Source organism: Ranitomeya imitator, chromosome 5, assembly GCF_032444005.1.
Source record: "Ranitomeya imitator isolate aRanImi1 chromosome 5, aRanImi1.pri, whole genome shotgun sequence".
In the NCBI taxonomy this organism is placed as follows: domain Eukaryota; kingdom Metazoa; phylum Chordata; class Amphibia; order Anura; family Dendrobatidae; genus Ranitomeya; species Ranitomeya imitator.
In genome coordinates this window covers 445,529,177-445,550,831 of record NC_091286.1, presented here as the reverse complement: position 1 = coordinate 445,550,831, position 21,655 = coordinate 445,529,177, and the positions used below count along the sequence as shown (strand labels likewise).

Here is a 21,655-nt window from a genome sequence, read left to right as displayed (position 1 = left end):
CACTGAACTGGGTCTCTGGAAGCCAGCATGAGGGTGTATACTGCAGGGGAGGGGCTAACCTTTTTTTTGTCTCAGCTTAGTGTCAGCCTCCTAGTGGCAGCAGCATAACCCATGGTCCTGTGTCCCATGGTCCTGTGTCCCCCAATGAGTGGCTCGGAGAAAAGGATTTTACGGTGAGTACACACAAAAATCCCTATTTTTTTCATTATTTAGGATTTTTTTTTTTTTTTTTTACACATTTGGAAAAAATTTTTTTCACTTTTTTACTTTGTCCCGGGGGGGGAGATCACAGATCGATGATCTGACAGTTTGCATAGCACTCTGTCAGATCACCTATCTGACTTACAGCAGTGCAGGCTTACCAAGCGCCTGCTCTGAGCAGGCACTTGGTAAGCCACCTCCCTCGCTGCAGGACCCGGATGCCGCGGCCATTTTGGATCCGGGCCTGTTACAGGGAAGGAGGTAGGGAGACCCTCGCAACATCGTGGACTGTGTTAAATACCGCGTGGCTGCTATATACTACCTAGGCTGTGCTATATACTGCGTGGGCTGTGCTATATACTGCGTGGGCTGTGCTATATACTGCGTGGGCTGTGCTATATACTGCGTGGGCTGTGCTATATACTGCGTGGGCTGTGCTATATACTGCGTGGGCTGTGCTATATACTGCGTGGGCTGTGCTATATATTGCGTGGCCACTGTTTTATACTATGTGATCTGTGCTATATACAACATGGCCACTGCTATATACTGCGTGGGCTGTGTTATGTAGTACGTGGCTGTGTTATATACTGTGTGGCCACTGTTATATATAGCGTGGCCTGTATTAACGCATCGGGTATTCTACAATATGTATGTATGGATATAGCAGCCACATGGTATATAGCACAGGCCACGTAGTATTTGTCTGCTATATACTACATGGCTCCTATATACTACGTGGCCTGTGCTATATACTATGTGGCTGCTATATACATACATACATACATACATACATACATACATATTGTAGAATACCCGATGCGTTAGAATCGGGCCACCATCTAGTGTAATATATACACATAGATATACGTGTGTGTCACTGACATAAACACAGAATACATAGATGTATAGATATCTATTCTATCGACTCTATTGTAACCGGTCACTGATTTTACTGTACGTGGCATATGAATTGCCAGCTTTTCAAAGGATCTAGAGGTACGGTTCTACAGGAAGTAGTTTTTTTCTTTTTCTCTAGGGGCTGTCCACTTTAATAGCATGCACAAAGAGACACGAGAGAGCCCCAAAATCGCATGAAAAAAATGCAAACATATGTTTTTGCCCCAGCTTCTTTCCTGCCAAGAAATCAGGTTTTGCTGCAGAAAAAAAACGCCCAGTGTGAACTTACTCCTTTTTTGTCTCTAGCTTACATGCTTAGATAAAGGGAATCAGTCTGCAGTTGTTTTTTTTCTCCTCCATATGTGAATACAGTTCAGCTTGTGTGATCTCTTCCTCCCTAAAGGACTTGTGCAGCCTTCTTTCTCCACACATTTCTAGATGGTTGTAGGGTTCCTGTCTGCTTCTTCCTTGCTCTTCAGAAGGCAGATGTTTTTTTTTTCTTTTTTTTTTTCCCAGTACAATTTGTAAAAAATATCCTCCTTTCATGCAAGGAGTCATATTTGTCCATATGTTATATATTAGGTAGCCGTTAAAAGCCTGTGTCCAAATATCAATGATAAGTAATAACGTGATTTCCACCTAAATAGGGGACTACTCCTAAACTTGAGAATCTCCAAAAATGTATGGGAGTAAATGCTGCAAAAATAGCTCATCATAGCAACAAGGGGAATTGGCCAATCAGATGGACAGAAAATGAATTTCTGTGCAGAGCTTGAATGGTGTACATGTTTCCATAGGACTTCATGGCATGCCTCTCACTCTATTCTCTTGTTACAGGGAAGGACGGGCAGCGCTAATTACATCTTTCTGTGTGTTTAAGTTCATGGCTCTGTACAGTATTATCCAGTACTTCACAGTTACTCTACTGTATTCTGTGAGTATTTATTGCAGGTATTATATGATTACATCACTATAATCTTTGATTATTGCTCCCTATGTACGTTATCCAGGGGTTTCTACACTTGCGGTAAAAGCTCTTGACATCCTTTACTAATATTTAGTGTATAATTAGTTGGCCATGCATCTACTAAAAGAAAAGCTGGGTATAATGGGAAAGTGTAAAAATTATGTGTTTACCTGTGCTATGGAATAAAATGCATTAGACAAACATCCGCGAATGTTTGTCTAATGCATTTTATTCCATAGCGCAGGTAAACACATAATTTTTACTTTTTTATTATCCATTCCTTTGTGTGGTATGGAACATTACCTGCTGCTATTCCCATATATTTATACTGGCGCCGCTACCCCATTAACTTTTTTTTTTTTTTTTTTTATAATGGGAAAGAGTTTCTCAATAAGCAGACCCGCAAGCAAGTGTAGGGACACTTATAGGCCATGCAATGTTCCCTGGAAAACAATATGCAATTATTCTCACAGAGGAAGAGAAAATTGCAATCCTAGAAGTCAATATTGATCCTTTAAGGAGAACCTGTCACCATGTTTTTGGAGCAACTTAAAGAATGGGCAGAGATCCTGATTCCACCACTGTTGCTTTTTGCTGTAGTTTTGATAAAGCACCGTACATCTGCTGCTGCCCTGTTATTCCTGTCAGTGATGAGCTCCTGATATGTAGTCCTTGATACTAGTGAACTCTAGCTATCCCTGCCCCCCCACTGAGTGACAGCTTTCCTTGTGCACTGCATAGTCAGAAAGCTGCCACTGAGAGGACTAACAGATAATGGGGATGATATCAAAACTACATCAAGGAGCCCAGTAAGTGACGTACCACTGAAGATGAGCTTACCAACATGACATAAAGCCAAGCCACAGTCTTCTAAAGCAAGACCTCCACTTGCAGATACCTAGTTTAGGTTCTTGCCCCTCATTTAGTAGAAGTCTAGATGACTTATTCCAAAACCAGCTCATGACCGGGGTCATCTTTCCCCGTTCCTGACCAACAACATTTTGAGGCTTCTTTTTGTACATACGTGTTTATCACCTCTATAATTTTCAACTAGGCCAGGAGTTGAAGAAGGGAATGATTTTTGCTGGAAAAAGAGACTTCCTGTTTCTACGTAGAGCAGATAAGTGAAGTTGCTAGATAGAAAGATAAAATGAGCAATAATAAGTACACTGTGCTATATAATGTGGTGATTGCAATATATTAAGAAGATAAAAACGTTGATGGGAGGAGGAGTGCTTCTTTAGTCATTTCTAGGTTGTGTTCATTAAAATGATGTTAAAGGGAACCTGTCACCCCCAAAATCGCAGATGAGCTAAGCCCACCGGCATCAGGGGCTTATCTACAGCATTCTGGAATGCTGTAGATAAGCCCCCGATGTATCCTGAAAGATGAGAAAAAGAGGTTAGATTATACTCACCTAGGGGCGGTCCCACTGCGGTCCGGGGCCTCCCATCTTCTTACGATGATTTCCTCTTCTTAGTAAAGCAATGGCGGCCGACAGCACTACTGCAGCAAAAAGTGGTTGCTCGTCCTAACTCCACAGGACCCAAGTGGAGAAGTACATACCAACGTATCAAAGTGAAGGACAGCATCCAATCCGGGTGAAGATAAGAAACACTTTATTGTGCCATAGGTGCAACGTTTCAACCTCAGAGGGTCTTTGTCAAGCATGACAAAGACCCTCTGAGGTTGAAACGTTGCACCTATGGCACAATAAAGTGTTTCTTATCTTCACCCGGATTGGATGCTGTCCTTCACTTTGATACGTTGGGACGTCCTCTTCTTGTCTTCATGCTGCGACTCTGGTGCAGGCGTACTTTGTCTGCCCTGTTGAGGGCAGAGCAGCAGTGCACAGGTGCCGGGAAAGGTCAGAGGCCTGGCGCCTGCGCACTGCAGTACTTTGCTCTGCCCTCAACAGGACAAAGTATGCCTGCGCCGGAGCCGCAGCGTGAAGACAAGAAGAGGACGTCATCGTATGAAGATGGGAGGCCCATCGTACCGGGACCGCCCCTGGGTGAGTATAACCTCTCTTTCTCATGTTTCAGGATACATCGGGGGCTTATGTACAGCATTCCAGAATGCTGTAGATAAGCCCCTGATGCTGGTGGGCTTAGCTAATCTGCGATTTTGGGGGTGACAGGTTCCCTTTAACAAAAGTTACAGCTGAAGATCAGCTCCTCTGTTTAGTGATGACATAATATAAATAGCTCCTTAATGTCTTCTGTCAAATGCACATTGCCTATAGTATAGTAATAAGGGCCTGATTTACTATTTCCAAATCTTTTTTGATTGTTAGATTCTCAGCAACCTTGGAGATTTCCAGTTTCTCTTTATAGACCTGGCAATTATCTTGGTGGTAGTGTTTACAAGTAAGTTTCTTTTTTTTCCCCAGCTTTTAGCAATATTTTGTGGGTGAAGAGTGTGAAAAATATACCTATGTGTGTGTATGTATGTGTGTATATGACCAGAGTATAAGCCGAGGCACCTAATTTTGGCACAAAACACTGGGAAAACTTGACTCGAGTATAAGCCGTATATGGATCGTAACTTCATCCCTATCCTTGTCTGCATAGCTCCTCCTCCCTATCCTTGTCTGCATGGCTCCTCCTCAGTCCCATCCTTGTCTGCATGGCTCCTTATTCCCATCCTTGTCTGCATGGCTCCTAATTCCCATCCTTGTCTGCATGGCTCCTTATTCTCATCCTTGTCTGCATGGCTCCTAATTCCCATCCTTGTCTGCATGGCTCCTTATTCCCATCCTTGTCTGCATGGCTCCTCCTCCCCATCCTTGTCTGCATGGCTCCTCCTCCCCATCCTTGTATGCATGGCTCCTAATTCCCATCCTTGTCTGCATGGCTCCTAATTCCCATCCTTGTCTGCATGGCTCCTCCTCCCCATCCTTGTCTGCATGGCTCCTCCTCCCCATCCTTGTCTGCATGGCTCCTAATTCCCATCCTTGTCTGCATAGCTCCTCCTCCCCATCCTTGTCTGCATTGGTCCTCCCCATCCTTGTCTGCATGGCTCCTAATTCCCATCCTTGTCTGCATGGCTCCTCCTCCCCATCCTTGTCTGCATTGCTCCTCCCCATCCTTGTCTGCATGGCTCCTCCTCCCCATCCTTGTCTGCATGGCTCCTAATTCCCATCCTTGTCTGCATAGCTCCTCCTCCCCATCCTTGTCTGCATTGCTCCTCCCCATCCTTGTCTGCATGGCTTCTCCCTCCCCATCCTTGTATGCTTGGCTCCTTATCACCATCATTGTATGCATGGTTCTTCATCCCTATCCTTGTAAGCATGGGTCCTGATCCCTATCCTTGTATGCATGGTTCCTCATCCCTATCTTGGTATGCATGGCCCCCTCATCCCCATCCTTGTATGCTTGGCTTCTCATCCCTATGCTTGTAAGCATGGCTCCTCATCCCTATCCTTGTATGCATGACTTTTCATGCATAAAAAAAAATACATAAAAATAAAAAAAAATCAAACTTGCCATCCCTGCGTGCCCTCGCTGCATTTTGTTCCGATGCCCGCAGCTCCAGTGGACGCCTATGGGAGTGGAGAGAGGTGAATATTCATAGCTCTTAAGTATTGCGCACCCGTGATAGCCTGGCAGCTGCTAGAAACTGGCAATTGTCACTGTGTGCGCTATAAGAAAAATGAATATTTACTGCCAGTGCAGTGAATATTCATTTCTCTTTAGCAGCAGCATAGGAGATAGCTGCAGCAGCCGGCTCCTTTCTCCTGTGACCCGCCGCTTCCCTTCCCCTGCCTTCTGGGACAATGACTTGTGTATAAGCCGAGGTACCTTATTTCCTGGACCATAAGACACATTTTTGGGGGGAAAATGGGGTTGTGTCTTATGGTAGGAATATGCTTACTTACAAATCCTGTGGAGTTGGTCCCGATGCAGCCTCCCTTCCTAAGCTGGTGGTGGTGGGGCACCGCTGGCATTTTGTCAAAGCCACAGAGCGCCACCACTGCACAAGAGCACCGCCACCACACCAGCCTGGGATGGGATTTCACGGAGGCCAACGCACCAGCCTGGACCACCGAACGACCCCTGTGACCACTCCTTCACCTGTGCCGATCCTTTCCCTGGTGAGCTGAATTCGGACTGTAAGACGGACCCCCATTTGACACTTTTTTTTTTCCATATTTTCCTTCTGAAAATTTGGAGTGCGTCCAAAAAATACGGTGTGTGTGTATATATGTATATATACTAATACCAAGAACTAATGCTTACTACATTAATCATCTGAAAGGTGAAGTATCTGCTCTTTCTATCAGGTAAGTTTGTTCAAATCCATCCAAAGTATGTACTTATGCTCATTTAGTCTCTGCCGTGCATTAGTGCCATTTTTGGTATAATCTGTGTAATTGTGCCCAGGATTATATCTTTAATGCAAATGCATGTAGAAAAGCCGCGGAGACACCATCACGTGTTTCTCAACGCAAGCAATAAATAGCCAGGTCTTTCACCGGGAAGGAACAACCACTGGAAGGGCAGCATCCATGAAGGAAAACCACCTATGCCAAAACATGGTATCCATCCACAGACAGCTGTTTCGGGGTATTTGCCACTCATCAGTGTGGAGTAGGAAACTGGCTATTAGCAGTGCCTAGTAAAAGCACTATAAACATAAGGATGAATGACCTCGGGGAGATCAAAACATCCAACACCGCGGAGACACCATCACGTGTTTCTCAACGCAGTGATCCATTGGTGTCTCCGTGGTTTTTCTGCAAGCATTTGCATATTTCCCATAAGGGATGGGGGCAGTGTTCTGGATCAATGCATTGAGAAACACGTGATGGTGTCTCCGCGGTGTTGGATGTTTTGATCTCCCCGAGGTCATTCATCCTTATGTTTATATCTGTAATGCAGTCACATTATGGGGTCAGCTGTCCTCTATCTCCAACGTCTCACACTCCAGTGCATGGCTAATAGACAATAAATAGATATTCTTACAGTATAATACATGGATTTTAGCCAAAAAGTACATGCTGTGGAGTGGAGTTCTTACTGGGAAGATATTTTTGAGTGGGAGTTATTCCATCTGTTACACATGTGGCTAAAACAAAATTGAAAATTGTGGTTTTCTCTTAAAATACAGGCAATGCATGTTTTACATTCAACTTAACTATTTTTTTTTTGTTTTCTGTGTGAGCTCTTCCTGGCAGAATTTATTCCATGTGTCCTATGTCCTTTTCTGTTCTCATGATTGTGTCGTAACCGTGCAATTCTGTAGAATTAACGGCCATAATTGTCATGTGTCACACCAATTTCATTTTGTAACTTATATCATATATGGTAACTAAAGTAATATGTTTCTTGCATCTTGTGGACATATATTTAGATGGAGAACCATTTTTAGTTTTATTTTCTAGATCATATGAAAAGTATGTGCCAAGGATTAAGATGACATTTTTTTTCTTTTCCAGTGAGTTTAAACCCAGCCTGGAAAGACTTGGTTGCACAAAGACCTCCATCTGGCCTCATTTCGGCAGCCCTTCTCTTCTCTGTCCTGTCCCAAATCATTATTTGCTTGGCATTCCAGACCATGGCTTTTCTGCTGGTAAAACAGGAGCCCTGGTACGAGGTCTGGAGCCCCAGCAGCAAGTGAGTGGTGCCGCCTGAAAGTGAACATTAAGGGATAGTTCATCATTTTACAATATATACTTACGGTTCTATTGTTTTTTTCAGTGCATGTAATATATCCATGGAGGGTCACCATGAAAATGACACTGAACATGATGAGCACAACATCAAGAACTATGAAAACACCACTCTTTTCTACGTGTCCTGCTTCCAATACCTCATTGTGGCAGTTGTGTTCTCAAAAGGAAAACCTTTTCGCCAACCCAGCTACAGAAATTGTAAGTGTTCCCGTTCTGTTATACTGTAATGATTACGTTCTAACTTTAATTTTTTTTTTCTACTGAAACATTAAATAATTTCTGCATAAAACAAGACAATGGCTGCGCCTGGAATGTTATGTTGCGTTAGTCTGTTGTAGCTACCTTACTACTGGCAGCTATATTGCAGTGTTGCAGCTTTGTATAAATTGTTGTAATGGATGTTTCTAACCCTGCACTCGTGCAGTTGTGCCATATCTGCTGCTTTTTGGGGAATCTGTCACCCCCTGGGACATTTATGACCTATTAATATGGGCATACAGGTAATGGAAATGTTGAACTAGTCCTACCTGCATGCCTCATATTAGTGGTCTTGTTGTACAGAAATGTTACATTCTTTCTGTATACTAACGATTTCTTCCATTCTTTGGGGCGTGTAGTGCATGGAAGAAATCCCTGCCTCCTTTCTTCATTGTAATACTACCCCCATCCCATGCACTTCAGTTGTGGCACTGGAATCCTGCGCCTGCACTCCATGATATGTACCTTTTCCTCTCTTCTATGGGCACTGCATTCGGGGATCTTTTGGGGTAGTATTAGGCTACGTTCACATTAGCGTTTTGCGTGTTTGCGTCGGGCGACGCAGCGGCAACGCATGCGTCATGCGACCCTATATTTAACATGGGGGACGCATGGACATGCGTTGTGCTGCGCTGCGTTGTGCGACGCATGACAAGAACATACTGACCAGCAATTTGGTCATTAAACCATACGCTGAATCAAAAAGTGTTTATGCTTTTTTGCTTAAAAAGGTTATAACTTTATTGAAAAACACATTACATATAAAATTCATTTAAAACAATACCTCTAAACCACAATAGTGTAAATAACTGGCAGGTAGGCGTTAACAGCAAATATTATGTAAATCAACCATAAACCAAATGGAGAATTTTGTTTTGATTAGCTCCGATAGTCTTGCACCCTTGGGCCAAAAAATCTAACTTCAAGGCAACAATATACTATGCTGAAATTATAAATATTGTAGTCTCTTATCATGCACAATACACCTTGCTAGATCGACCACAGCAGGAGGCAGAATGAATATATAAGTACAGTTAATCTAGCCCGCAGTAGTATAACACTGCTATAAATAATTTAATATCCTAAAATGACTATAACTATATATTGGGCTAATACAGTATTCCACTATCTGAGTACTGTCCTCATTTGAATAAACGGGGCTAAGTGCAACACAGTGCCATTAATCCATTCCACCAAAACATTCAATACAATTCTATGTCCTCTGACAGATTGTCCACATCGTTATTCAGATGCTACCAACACATGAAAGGATACATTGATGTTCGCAAAACTACAAGAACCAGTCAAATGCATATTACCCCGAAAATTGGTAATCCTTGCTTGTCAGCCGCGTGGCACGCTACTCCTTGCCTAACGATTTCTTCCATTCTTTGGGGCGTGTAGTGCATGGAAGAAATCCCTGCCTCCTTTCTTCATTGTAATACTACCCCCATCCCATGCACTTCAGTTGTGGCGCTGGAATCCTGCGCCTGCACTCCACGATATGTACCTTTTCCTCTCTTCTATGGGCACTGCATTCGGGGATCTTTTGCCGCATGTTCTTGTATTGAGTAAAGTGTTGCCCGCCCCTAGTGTTTTGGGTAGTATGTTTACATGTTGTGCGACGCATGCGGTTTTTTTGCCGCAAGCGTCGGGCGCAGAAAACGCAACAAGTTGCATTTTTCTTGCGTCCAAATTTCGGCAAAAAACGACGCATGCGTCGCAAAACGCAGCGTTTTTACGTGCGTTTTGGTGTGTTTTTATTTGCGTTGTGCGTTGCGTCGCCGACGCAGCGGCGCACAACGCAAATGTGAACGTAGCCTTACAATGAAGACAGAAGGCAGGGCATTCTTCCGAGCACCGCACACCCCGAAGCCTGGAAGAAATCATTAGCATAAAGAAAGAATATAACATTTCTCTACAACAAGACCATTAATATATGGCAAGTTGGGCTAGTTTAACATTTCTATTACCTGTATGCCCATATTAATAGGTCATATACGTCCCGGGGGTGACAGATTCCCTTTAAAGACAGAACGCATGTAGCAGTGATATGCAGTGCTACAGACTTCATTACATCCAAAAGGTTTACATAATCAGTTGTCAAAATAGTATCTGAAGATGGCGGCAGACTGGGTGGAGAACACTGCTCTACAGTATCTGCATTTATGATGCGCTCATGTACCTTTTAATTCCTTAATACATTTATACACGCTTCATTGTCTCAACTTGTATTCAGTGAAAAGCACATTTCTCCATGTGGGATAAATTGTCTTGGTAAGGCCGAGTTCACATTAAAGTGGTTATTCATTACTCCGACAACCCCTACTGAATCCTTATTTTTTTACCCCCAGTGAAATGACTATACTCCCCTTCGGTGCCAGCGCCATTCCAGCATTTTTGACTTTGGCTGTCCTGAGCATCGGAGGGGGGTATAGGAGTTATTATTTTAATTAGGGAAAACAGTGAATTGTGAGGGGTTGTCCAAGTAATAGAAACCCCTTTAGGCTATGTGCACACGTCAGGATTTCTTGCAGAAATTTCCTGGCAAAAACCGGACATTTCTGCCAGAAATCTGCATGCGTTTTTTATGCAGTTTTTTTGTGTTTTTCCCAATGCATAGAATAGCAGGAAAAACGCAAAATTAATGAACATGCTGCTTTTTTTTACCGCGATACATTTTTTTTGCGGAAAAAAACGCATCATGTGCACAAAAATTGCAGCATGCATTCTAAATGATAGGATACATATGCATGCGTTTTTATCGCGAAAAAATGCGAAAAAAGCCTGAACGTGTGCACATACCCTCAATTCTTTGTTTCCATTCATAACTTTTGTGGGAGAGCTGATTTTAGAGGATTCAGACTGGCGCATGAAGCAGCCATTGATTTCAGTGAGGTTTAATGCAGTCTAATTGAAGTTAATTGATCCATCAGTGACACATCGTACGCCTCCTGTCAAAGACTTGAACAGGGACATAGATATAATGTGAGCCTAGCCTAATTGTTAAAGGTAACCGAACACCAGGCTCATGTTGCCCGAACCACAGGAAGCATGTATGAGACACTGGCTGCGTGATTTCAGAGAAAAACATACCGTATATACTCGAGTATAAGCCGACCCCCCCCTAATTTTGCCACAAAAAACTGGGAAAACTTATTGACTCGAGTATAAGCCTAGGGTAGGAAATGTCGCAGCTACCGGTGAATTTCAAAAATAAAAATAGATGCTCCATACCGTTCATTATTGCCCCATAGATGCTCCATATAAAGCTGTGCCCCACATAATGCTCTGCACCGTTCATTATGGCCCCATAGATGTTCCATAGAAAGCTGTGACATATAGAATGCTCTGCACCGTTCAGTATGGCCACATAGATGCTCCATATAAAACTGCCATATAGAATGCTCTGCACCGTTCATTATGGCCCCATAGATGCTTCACATAAAGCTGTGCCATATAGAATGCTCTGCACCGTTCAGTATGGCCCCATAGATGCTCCATATAAAACTGTGCCATATAGAATGCTCTACACCGTTCATTATGGCCCCATAGATGCTCCATATAAAACTGCCATATAGAATGCTCTGCACCGTTCATTATGGCCCCATAGATGCTCCATATAAAACTGTGCCATATAGAATGCTCTGCACCGTTTATATGGAGCATCTATTGGGCCATAATGAAGCTGTGCCATATAGAATGCTCTGCACCGTTCATTATTGCCCCATAGATGTGCCATATATAATGCTCTGCACCGTTCAGTATGGCCCCATAGATGCTCCATATAAAACTGTGCCATATAGAATGCTCTGCACCGTTCATTATGGCCCCATAGATGCTCCATATAAAACTGCCATATAGAATGCTCTGCACAGTTCATTATGGCCCCATAGATGCTTCACATAAAGCTGTGCCATATAGAATGCTCTGCACCGTTCAGTATGGCCCCATAGATGCTCCATATAAAACTGTGCCATATAGAGTGCTCTGCACCGTTCATTATGGCCCCATAGATGCTCCATATAAAACTGCCATATAGAATGCTCTGCACCGTTCATTACGGCCCCATAGATGCTTCACATAAAGCTGTGCCATATAGAATGCTCTGCACCGTTCATTATGGCCCCATAGATGCTCCATATAAAACTGCCATATAGAATGCTCTGCACCGTTCATTACGGCCCCATAGATGCTCCATATAAAACTGTGCCATATAGAATGCTCTGCACCGTTTATATGGAGCATCTATTGGGCCATAATGAAGCTGTGCCATATAGAATGCTCTGCACCGTTCATTATTGCCCCATAGATGTGCCATATATAATGCTCTGCACCGTTCAGTATGGCCCCATAGATGCTCCATATAAAACTGCCATATAGAATGCTCTGCACCGTTCATTATGGCCCCATAGATGCTTCACATAAAGCTGTGCCATATAGAATGCTCTGCACCGTTCATTATGGCCCCATAGATGCTCCATATAAAGCTGTGCCATATAGAATGCTCTGCACTGTTCATTATGGCTCCATAGATGCTCCATATAAAGCTGTGCCATATAGAATGCTCTGCACAGTTCATTATGGTCCCATAGATGCTCCATATAAAGCTGTGCCATATAGAATGCTCTGCACTGTTCATTATGGTCCCATAGATGCTCCATATAAAGCTGTGCCCCATATATAATGCTCTGCACCGTTGATTATTGCCCCATAGATGCTCCATATAAAGCTGTCCAATATATAATGCTGCTGCAATAAAAAAAAAAAAATCACATACTCCCCTCTCTTGCTCAGGACGCCGGCGCTTTCAATATTTACCTGCTCCTCGTGCGGCTCCATCTCCAGCACTGACGCTCAGCAGAGGGCGCGCACTGACTACGTCACCGCACCCTCTAACCTGAGCGTTACAGATAGAGGACGCTGGAGACGGAGCCGCACCGGAGCGAGGAGCAGGTAAATATCGCGCAGCGCTCCCCTCCTCGTATACTTACCTGCTCCTGGCGCGGTCCCTGCTTCTCCCGGCGCTGCATCTTCTTCCTGTATTGAGCGGTCACAGTTACCGCTCATTTTCAGTCATGAATATGTGGCCCCACCCCTATGGGAGGTGGAGCCGCATATTCATGACTGTAATGAGCGGTACCATGTGACCGCTCAATACAGGAAGAAGATGCAGCGCTGGAAGAAGCAGGGACGTCCAGGGACCGCGCCGGGAGTAGGTAAGTATAACTACACAGCCCCCGCTCCCCCTCCCCTGCCGACCCCCGGGTATGACTCGAGTATAAGCCGAGAGGGGGACTTTCAGCCCCAAAAAATGGGCTGAAAATCTCGGCTTATACTCGAGTATATACGGTACTTTACAAGCCACTGGGGACCGAGCCGCTCAGGTAAGTCGCTGAATAGTCGGGTCTCTGACTTCTTCCCGTCAGGTCTCTCCCTGTACACATGTAGCGTTTCAGAGTGAGACATACAAGGCTGATGCATGATGTCCGCGGGTCGAGCAGCATGGATCAACGGTCAGGTTCCCTTTAACATACAAGATATGTTCTATAGAATACTGATTGCAAACCAATACAAAATGTGTTACAGCCTCTGCTCTCATCTCTCCTTAGATCTATTTGTAATCTCTGTATTGGCTATTTATGCCTTAATACTATTCTTCATGCTGTATCCCATTGAATCGATTGACGACTTCTTTGAGGTAAGATATATGGTATATTTGTCTCCTCCTTCTACTTATGTAAATTACCTTGTTCATGTAGATTCTAACACTTCTATTTTATTCTTGTAGTTGGTCTGTGTTCCATTTCAATGGCGGATTGTAATGCTTTTCATTATTATTGGTAATGCCATTGTGTCCATTCTTGTTGAGGTAAGTCCAAGAAATACTTTGGGCGGTAGACTTTTGTGGTATACTAATCCTAAAAAGTTAGTCTCTTCATTCGGTTTGCAGTAACTTGCATTACTCAGTCTGAAAACCTATTGCGCTGCCATGCTGGTCTCACAAGTGCACAAAAGGCTGACATACTGGCCACGTCCTGCACTTTTGCTAGCCTCTTGATGTAAATAGGAATGTTTCCATTCACTGCTAAAAAAAAATACATAGCTGTAACGTGAAAAATTTAGTATATTAAAAACATTCCTTTTTTTTACCTTTATGTTGATAAAACTTAACCCCTTCAACCTCAAGTCTGTCATCACCTTCCTGACCAGGCCAAAATTTGCAATTCTGACCAGTGTCACTTCATGAGGTCAAAACTCTGGAACGCTTCAACATAGCCCAGTGATTGAGAGAGTGTTTTTTTTTTTGTGTGTTTTTTTTTTTTTGACACTTTGTACTTCATGATAGTTGTAAATTTTGGTCGATATTTTCATAAATTAGAAAATTTGACAAAATGGGAATTTTTTGCAATTTTCAAACTCTATGCTTTTAAAGCAAATAGTTATATCACATAACATAAATAACACTTACCACATGTCTACATTTCATCATCATGTTTGAAACATTTTTATTTGCAATTTTTCCAACCACATCACATTTGAAATGACTGGGTGGCCTGTATGACAGAAAATACCCAAAAGTGACACCATTCTAAAAACTGCGCCCTTCATAGTCCTCAGAAACACATTCAAGAAGTTTATTAACCCTTTAGGCACTTCTCAGGAATTTAGGCAACGTGGAAGGAAAAAATTAACATTTTACTTTTTTCCCACACAAATGTTGTTTTTGAAGAAAATAAACCATATAATTTGTTGTGCAAGTTGAGTACACAAATACCCCATATGTGGGGGGAAAACTACTGTTTGGGTGCAAGACTCGGAAGGGAAGGAGCGTCATTTGACTTTTTTAACTTCTAAGAAATTTTTTTTTTTTACATTGCTATATTCTGAGAGCCAAAGGTGGTTTTTTATTTTATTTTTCTTCTGATGAAGCTGTATGGGGGCTTGTTTTTTTGCTGGATAAGATGATGGACAAGATACCAATTTTATTTACATTCATCTTTTTAATTGCCTTTTATCACACCACTTCTTCGGCGATGTGATGAAAAAGAATCGTTTGCCACATTTTGTTTTTGTTTTTTACACCGTATTCACTGAAGGGGTTAAATAGTGACTTTTTTTTTTATAGATTTGGATGTTCTGGAGGTGGTGAGACCAAATGAAGTGTTTTGACCTAATTCTTGAAAGTATTCCAAAGTGTGTCTTTTTGCAATGTTTTTTTTCTGATCATGTAAAGCCAAACAAACAAAAGAAATGTGTGTGTGTGTGTAGATAAATTATATCGAAAGCTGGTATTCAGACGTTTTGTCTCCTTTTTCGTTTTTACACATTATTCTTGCAAGTCTGTCACTTAAATTTACTGATGCTACCATTGACACCTGTTAGGACATTTCTTTTCTATTTTGTTTTTAGGAACAGAAACTGAAAGGGTGTTCCCATCTCCAAGATCCTATCCCAATATGTAGTAGGTGTAATAATAATATTGGCAAATACCTCCAATTAGAAATGTAGTACAGTTTTTCTGGTTCACTAGGTCTCTCTCATTTGCTGGACCTTGGGTATCCATGGTTATGACCACTGATATAGTGACAGTTAGCTAGTGGTAAGTGGTTGTAACCATAGATACCGAAGGTCCTACAATACCTGTACATGAGGAAAGACACATAGCGAATCATAAAAACAATACTACATTTCTAATTGGTGGTATTTGCTAATGTTATTACGCCTACTACATATTGGGAAAGGATCTTGGAGATGGGAATAACCCTGTCAAAAAGTGATCCATTGCGTAACTGACACAAACGGAAGCAGTGGGACCCTATTGATTACTATATGCAAACATTAAATATATGAAATTTACATTTTATTGCTGATAGTTTACTTCTAAAAAGCACCTTCATTTTATAGCAGTAATGCAGTCTAAATTTCATATATTCAATGTCTGCATCCATTTTAGCGTAAAAGGAGTGCTGCTTTATCCTTTGGTTTGTGTATTGTGTAGTCACAGCTTGCTCCTGTTCACACTTGCGGTGCTGGTCAGTTTTTTTTGACGCACCCGATAATAATCCGTGTGTCTCCTTTTCTGTTGGCATCTGTGATGCAACAGATCTGTTTTTGATATTGCATCCATTTGTCTGTTCCTGGAATGGGACAAGAGGAATGTCAGACCGTAAGTGTGGACATGGCCAAACATGATGTTCCAAGGTCTCCTCTTCTATGTAGTTTTGAGGTGAAGAGGTCAAACCTAAATGGGACTTGCCTTAGGAGGTGTGAAGTTCCGTGTTGTCACAGTGACCTCTGTACCGATGGCGGTTTGATTCCGCCCAATGTTCAGACGCTGAACCAGAAGACCACAAACAGGAATTGTTCTCCCAAAGATTGGGAAAGAGGGCAGCTGCAGAAGGCAGATATTACACACATAACGGGAGCATGACTAATGTACAGAGAAGTGGAAGAAATTCTGTTTTATCCTATAAAAATATGTGCAAATTGAATTCAATAAACTTTTCACTTATTTGATATATTGTGATAGTTCTCATGTTAAATTATTACCCGTATTAGCAAAAATGAAGAAAAGTATGATTGTTATACACATTTATTGCTAAGCTCAAAAGTGCTGTCTGATTGCCTAATTCTTATATAGCACCAAATTCTACATTGCTGCATTTTCCGCATGCTGCATATTGCTCAATTGTTTTGGTTGTGTGTTTGCTCAGCGACACCCATCGCCTTCATATACTGCAGCGCAGTCATATATTGTCAGAAGTGTTTTTTGCATCCATCTATTCCTAATAAGCATGTGAAAACTACAGTCTGCCCACATCTTGTCATACGGTCAGACTTCGGGTACCCGTTTGTGCTGGGCTGGTTACTTATTTATGGCTTATTTTGCCCTTACTTGGAGACTCTGGTGCTTTCTGATCAGTAATATTTGATTGCTGCTGGCCATAGAGAAAGAACTTAACAGTAGAAGTCAGTTGAGCAAAAAGATTTTCAGGGCCCAACATATATTCTGATTAATAGGCTTGGAGCAACGTTCGGCATAGTGTCATAACGATGTCCGAAGAGACACCAGGGATGCCGGCAGATAGGAGGAGGCTCACGGGGCTCTCATCTGGTGGTCACGGGCTACTGACTTAGCCACTGAAACAAGGTCCTGCAGATCTTTTGGCTCAACTCTAGTGTTTTACAATATTGTGTTACATATCGTGAAATGTCTGATTATGCCCCTTTCCCAAAAATAGATCTAATCATAATGCTCACTTTATCAGGAGAGAATCGCATCTATGCCCAAATAACATGTACTATATGCCAAAAGCTTCCAAAGCCGTGGTCAGCAAGCTGTGGCACTCGACCGTTGTGAACCTGCGACTCCCAACAGACACATACAGCCTGCAGTTGTCATGGCATGCTGGGAGTTTGTTTCACGGCAGTCAGCTTCCCAGTTTGCCGGCCTCTGTTCTAAAGGGTGCCAACTACTGTATGAGGAGCTACGCATTCTCTACAATATAATGATATGTAGCAACCGCTCTTCCTCCATTTCCCATGTGTTGATAGATCATGGAATCCTTTTATTCTCCCATGTGTGAAATCTGTAACCCGTCATCCCCTTGGAGAACGTAACATTGGATATGGGTAACATTAACTTGCAGAATGTAAACCTCAGTGCAATGTTTTATGATTGGAATAAAAATGCCACTACTAAAGCTGTGTAAAATATACAAAGGCCTTTGTTCACTCTGGCCCCTCAAATGCAAGTTCCCATGTCACTCTGTTTTGCTTCATTGACATTAAAGGGAACCTGTCACCCCGTTTTTTGAGATTGAGCTATAAATACTGTTAAATAGGGCCTGCGCTGTGTGTTCCTATAGTGTATGTAGTGTACCCCGATTCCCCATGTATGCTGAGAAATAACTTACCAAAGTCGCCGTTTTCGCCTGTCAATCAGGCTGGTCAGGTCGGGAGGGCGTGGTGACATCGGTGGTTCTTCCTCAGCTTTACGTTGGTGGCATAGTGGCGTAGTGGTGAAGACACAGCGCGCGATCTGCGCTGTAATCCCTTGCATCGGTGGGGGCGGCCATCTTCCTGGGGCCGCGCGTGCGCAGATCGAGTGCTCTGCTGCACGGGGCTTCAGGAAAATGGCCGCGGGATGCCGCGCGTGCGCATTAGAGATCGCGGCGGCCATTTTCCCAAAGCCGAGATGCAAACTCGGCTTTGGGAAAATGGCCGCCGCGATCTCTAATGCGCACGCGCGGCATCCCGCGGCCATTTTCCTGAAGCCCCGTGCAGCAGAGCACTCGATCTGCGCACGCGCGGCCCCAGGAAGATGGCCGCCCCCACCGATGCAAGGGATTACAGCGCAGATCGCGCGCTGTGTCTTCACCACTACGCCACTACGCCACCAACGTAAAGCTGAGGAAGAACCACCGATGTCACCACGCCCTCCCGACCTGACCAGCCTGATTGACAGGCGAAAACGGCGACTTTGGTAAGTTATTTCTCAGCATACATGGGGAATCGGGGTACACTACATACACTATAGGAACACACAGCGCAGGCCCTATTTAACAGTATTTATAGCTCAATCTCAAAAAACGGGGTGACAGGTTCCCTTTAAAAACAAAAAAAACAAAAGTGATTACAAATCAAAATTTCTGTATATATATATGTATATATACACGTATAATTCAGAATGCCTCCTTTATTAAGCGATCTAATGGACTAGGTCAAGGGAAATTTACTTTGTACTTTTAAATGAAACTGAATGAATTAACCAGATATTACTGAATTCTCTTTTGCCAAGTGAATGGTGAATGGACGAACATATTTCACTATCTAACTCATGGGGTTTTCCCTTTAAATACTTTTATCACCCTTGTGACTCCATTTCACTGGGTATGATTGCAGGAATAAGTTCTTAACTTACTCTTAAGTACTATTCTTATCTCGCTTTTTTTTTTTTTATAATATAAAGGGAATCGGTCAGTGTGAACAACCCTTCCAAGCCATCTATATGGGCCTGTCAGTCATAAATTTCATTAAAATGTTATATGCGATCCGATGTCGAACACTGATCTCCCAGAGAATCTGCCTCCAGAGCTCATTTTAAATGGAAGGTGGAAAGGTGGAGTTACCAGTGTGAGACATGTAATGACGGACAGTCTGGTCTCCTGATCTCACTGCAGAGCCCCCTTTCATTTACAATAAGCTATGGAGGGAGATTCTTGGGGAGATCTATGTCCGGCCCATAGACCTTACATATCTCTGGAATAAGACACTGAATCGCAGATATCAAGATATCGTTTTTCAGCTTCCTATCACCTGCATGTCCATATAGATGACATTGAGGGATTTGATCCTATTGACAGATGCCCTTTAATTATATACTGCTGTCAATGGTGTACAATACAGAGAAAATTACTGTATATACTTGATTATAAGCCGACCCAAGTATAAGCTGAGACCCCTAATATTGCCACAAAAAACTAGGAAAACTTATTGACTCGAGTATAAGCCTAGGGTGGAAAATGCAGCAGCTACTGGTAAATCTCAAAACTAAAAATGGATACCAATAAAAGTAAAATTGAGACATCCATAGGTTGTGTTTTTGAATATCCATATTGAATCAGGAGCCCCATATATAATGCTCCATACAGGTCATGATGGGCCCAATATGATGCTCCATGTTAATATATGCCCCATATAATGCTGCATAAAAGGTTAATGATGGCTCCATAATATGCTCCATAGAATATTATTCCCCATATAATGCTGCACAAAGGTTGATGGCTTCATAAAATGCTCCATAGAATAATATGCCCCTTATGCTGCTGCTGCAATTAAAAAAAAAAAAAAAAAGACATACTCTCCTCTCATCGCTGGGTGCCAAGTGTCGGGGGCCTGGCGGGGACACCGGGGCACTATGGGGGTAATTGGCACTTGCGATATTCACCTGTCCCCGTTCCATCGCCGTGTGCTGCTGTGTCTTCTGGGTCTTTGTAATGACTATTCAGGCAGAGGGAGCACACTAAACACGTCATCGCACGCTCTGACCTGAACGTCACAGCCAGAGGATGCGGAAGACACAGCGCGGCGGTGTAATTGGGACAGGTGAATATCGCATGGCTCACCCTCCCCTGTCAAACTCGCCCTCCTGGTGCGGTTTCTCTGTATGTCCCTGCTTCTCCGATGGTCTCCGGCACGCGCCGGCAGCTTGTTTCTGTGTTCAGCTGTCACATGGTACCGCTCATTAAAGTAATGAATATGTGCGCCACGCCTATGGGAGTGGAGTCGCGTCCATATTCATTACTTTAATGAGCGGTATCATGTGACTGCTGAACACAGGAAGAGCTGCAGGCGCATGAGACCATCGGAGAAGCAGGAACGTGCAGAGACCGCGCCGGGAGCAGGTGAGTATGATGTGACAGCTGCCGCTCCCCCGCCGACCCCCTGAACAATGACGTGAGTATAAGCCGAGAGGGGCACTTTTAGCCAAAAAAAAAATGGACTGAAAATCTCGGCTTATACTCAAGTATATACGGTATACTCTCCTCTTCTTTCCGCCAGTTCTTCTGGTATTTGGTTACAAGTCAGCAGCATGTTATCCCAGTAGTACGGAACATGAACACTGTGGCCACTAAATGTCCTTAACGGGCACATATAGAGCTCTTGGAAAGAAAAATCTGCAGAATGACAGTTTGATATTTTTATACCATTTGCCGCTGTTTAAAACAGAAAAAATGAAAGCTGAATAACCCCATAATTTTATTGTTTTTTAAAGGTTTGCTAAACTTTTGCAACATATTTTCATCATCCCCGTACAATTCAAATGAAAATGAATCAACTTTGCAAATAGTCCTGAATTAAAGGTGTCCCTGCATTTTGTGTATACAGCCATTATTCAGACCTGTGCATCTCACAACGTAGTAAAAAATAAATTGTGTCCTCTGACCCTGCTGCCATACCCTTCGTACCTTCTCGAATTCTTGCTAGCTTTGATCTGGACCCTGCTGAACGAGTATGGCTGCACCTTGGCAAGAAGTGGGTGGTGGTTGTAGCCGTCCATTGTGATGCATAGCACTAAATTGATAGGACACATCATGCAAACAATTTGCAAAGTGGCTTTATATTTCATTTATATTCTTTAGCTGTGAGAATGGACTTCATGTCCTTGTCAATTTTAGATTTTAGTATTTTTCAGATTCCAAAATCACTTGGCAAAAGTGTCAATATGTCACCAATCTGCTCTGTTCTAATACAGTGAAGGCGTGAAATCACAAGCATTTCTACTATACAAGTATTTCTTCCCATGTACCTGTTAATTGAGCACTGTGATTGTGTCCTAATGAGTTGTTGACCTGTTTTAAAATATTTGATCTAATTTGCATGTTTCTAATGAACTGGTGCTTTTAATTCTTCCCACCCACCCACAATTTCTCGCAGACTATCGTCCTTGATATCATACTCTGGAAACTTGTGTTCAACCGAGACAAGCAGGGAGAGTCCCACAAGGTCACCCACCCCCCACAGGTTGGAACCTCACTGTTCATATGTATCGGGCATCTTCAGCTCTGCGGCCCCCTTATCTGTTGTGTTAGCAGTGTCATGTGCTTGTTATCTGTGTGCCTGCTCATCTCCTCACTCCATCTGTG

The 21,655-nt window shown here is 42.9% G+C and overlaps 1 protein-coding gene across 3 annotated transcripts in view; it reads left to right on the top strand.

Annotated features, from left to right (window-relative positions):
- ATP13A3 (ATPase 13A3) overlaps nucleotides 1-21,655 on the top strand; it is a 165,441-nt gene that overhangs the window by 133,666 nt on the left and 10,120 nt on the right. Inside the window, exons 26-32 of one of the 3 annotated variants that reach the window (XM_069727175.1) lie at nucleotides 1,939-2,035; nucleotides 4,365-4,437; nucleotides 7,509-7,686; nucleotides 7,771-7,943; nucleotides 13,616-13,704; nucleotides 13,795-13,875; nucleotides 21,447-21,533. In XM_069727175.1, the coding sequence (XP_069583276.1) occupies nucleotides 1,939-2,035; nucleotides 4,365-4,437; nucleotides 7,509-7,686; nucleotides 7,771-7,943; nucleotides 13,616-13,704; nucleotides 13,795-13,875; nucleotides 21,447-21,533 (778 nt within the window). Of the gene's footprint in view, nucleotides 1-1,938; nucleotides 2,036-4,364; nucleotides 4,438-7,508; nucleotides 7,687-7,770; nucleotides 7,944-13,615; nucleotides 13,705-13,794; nucleotides 13,876-15,132; nucleotides 15,445-21,446; nucleotides 21,534-21,655 lie in introns of those variants that run through there. The other 2 variants (XM_069727177.1, XM_069727176.1) reach the window with 2 other exon arrangements.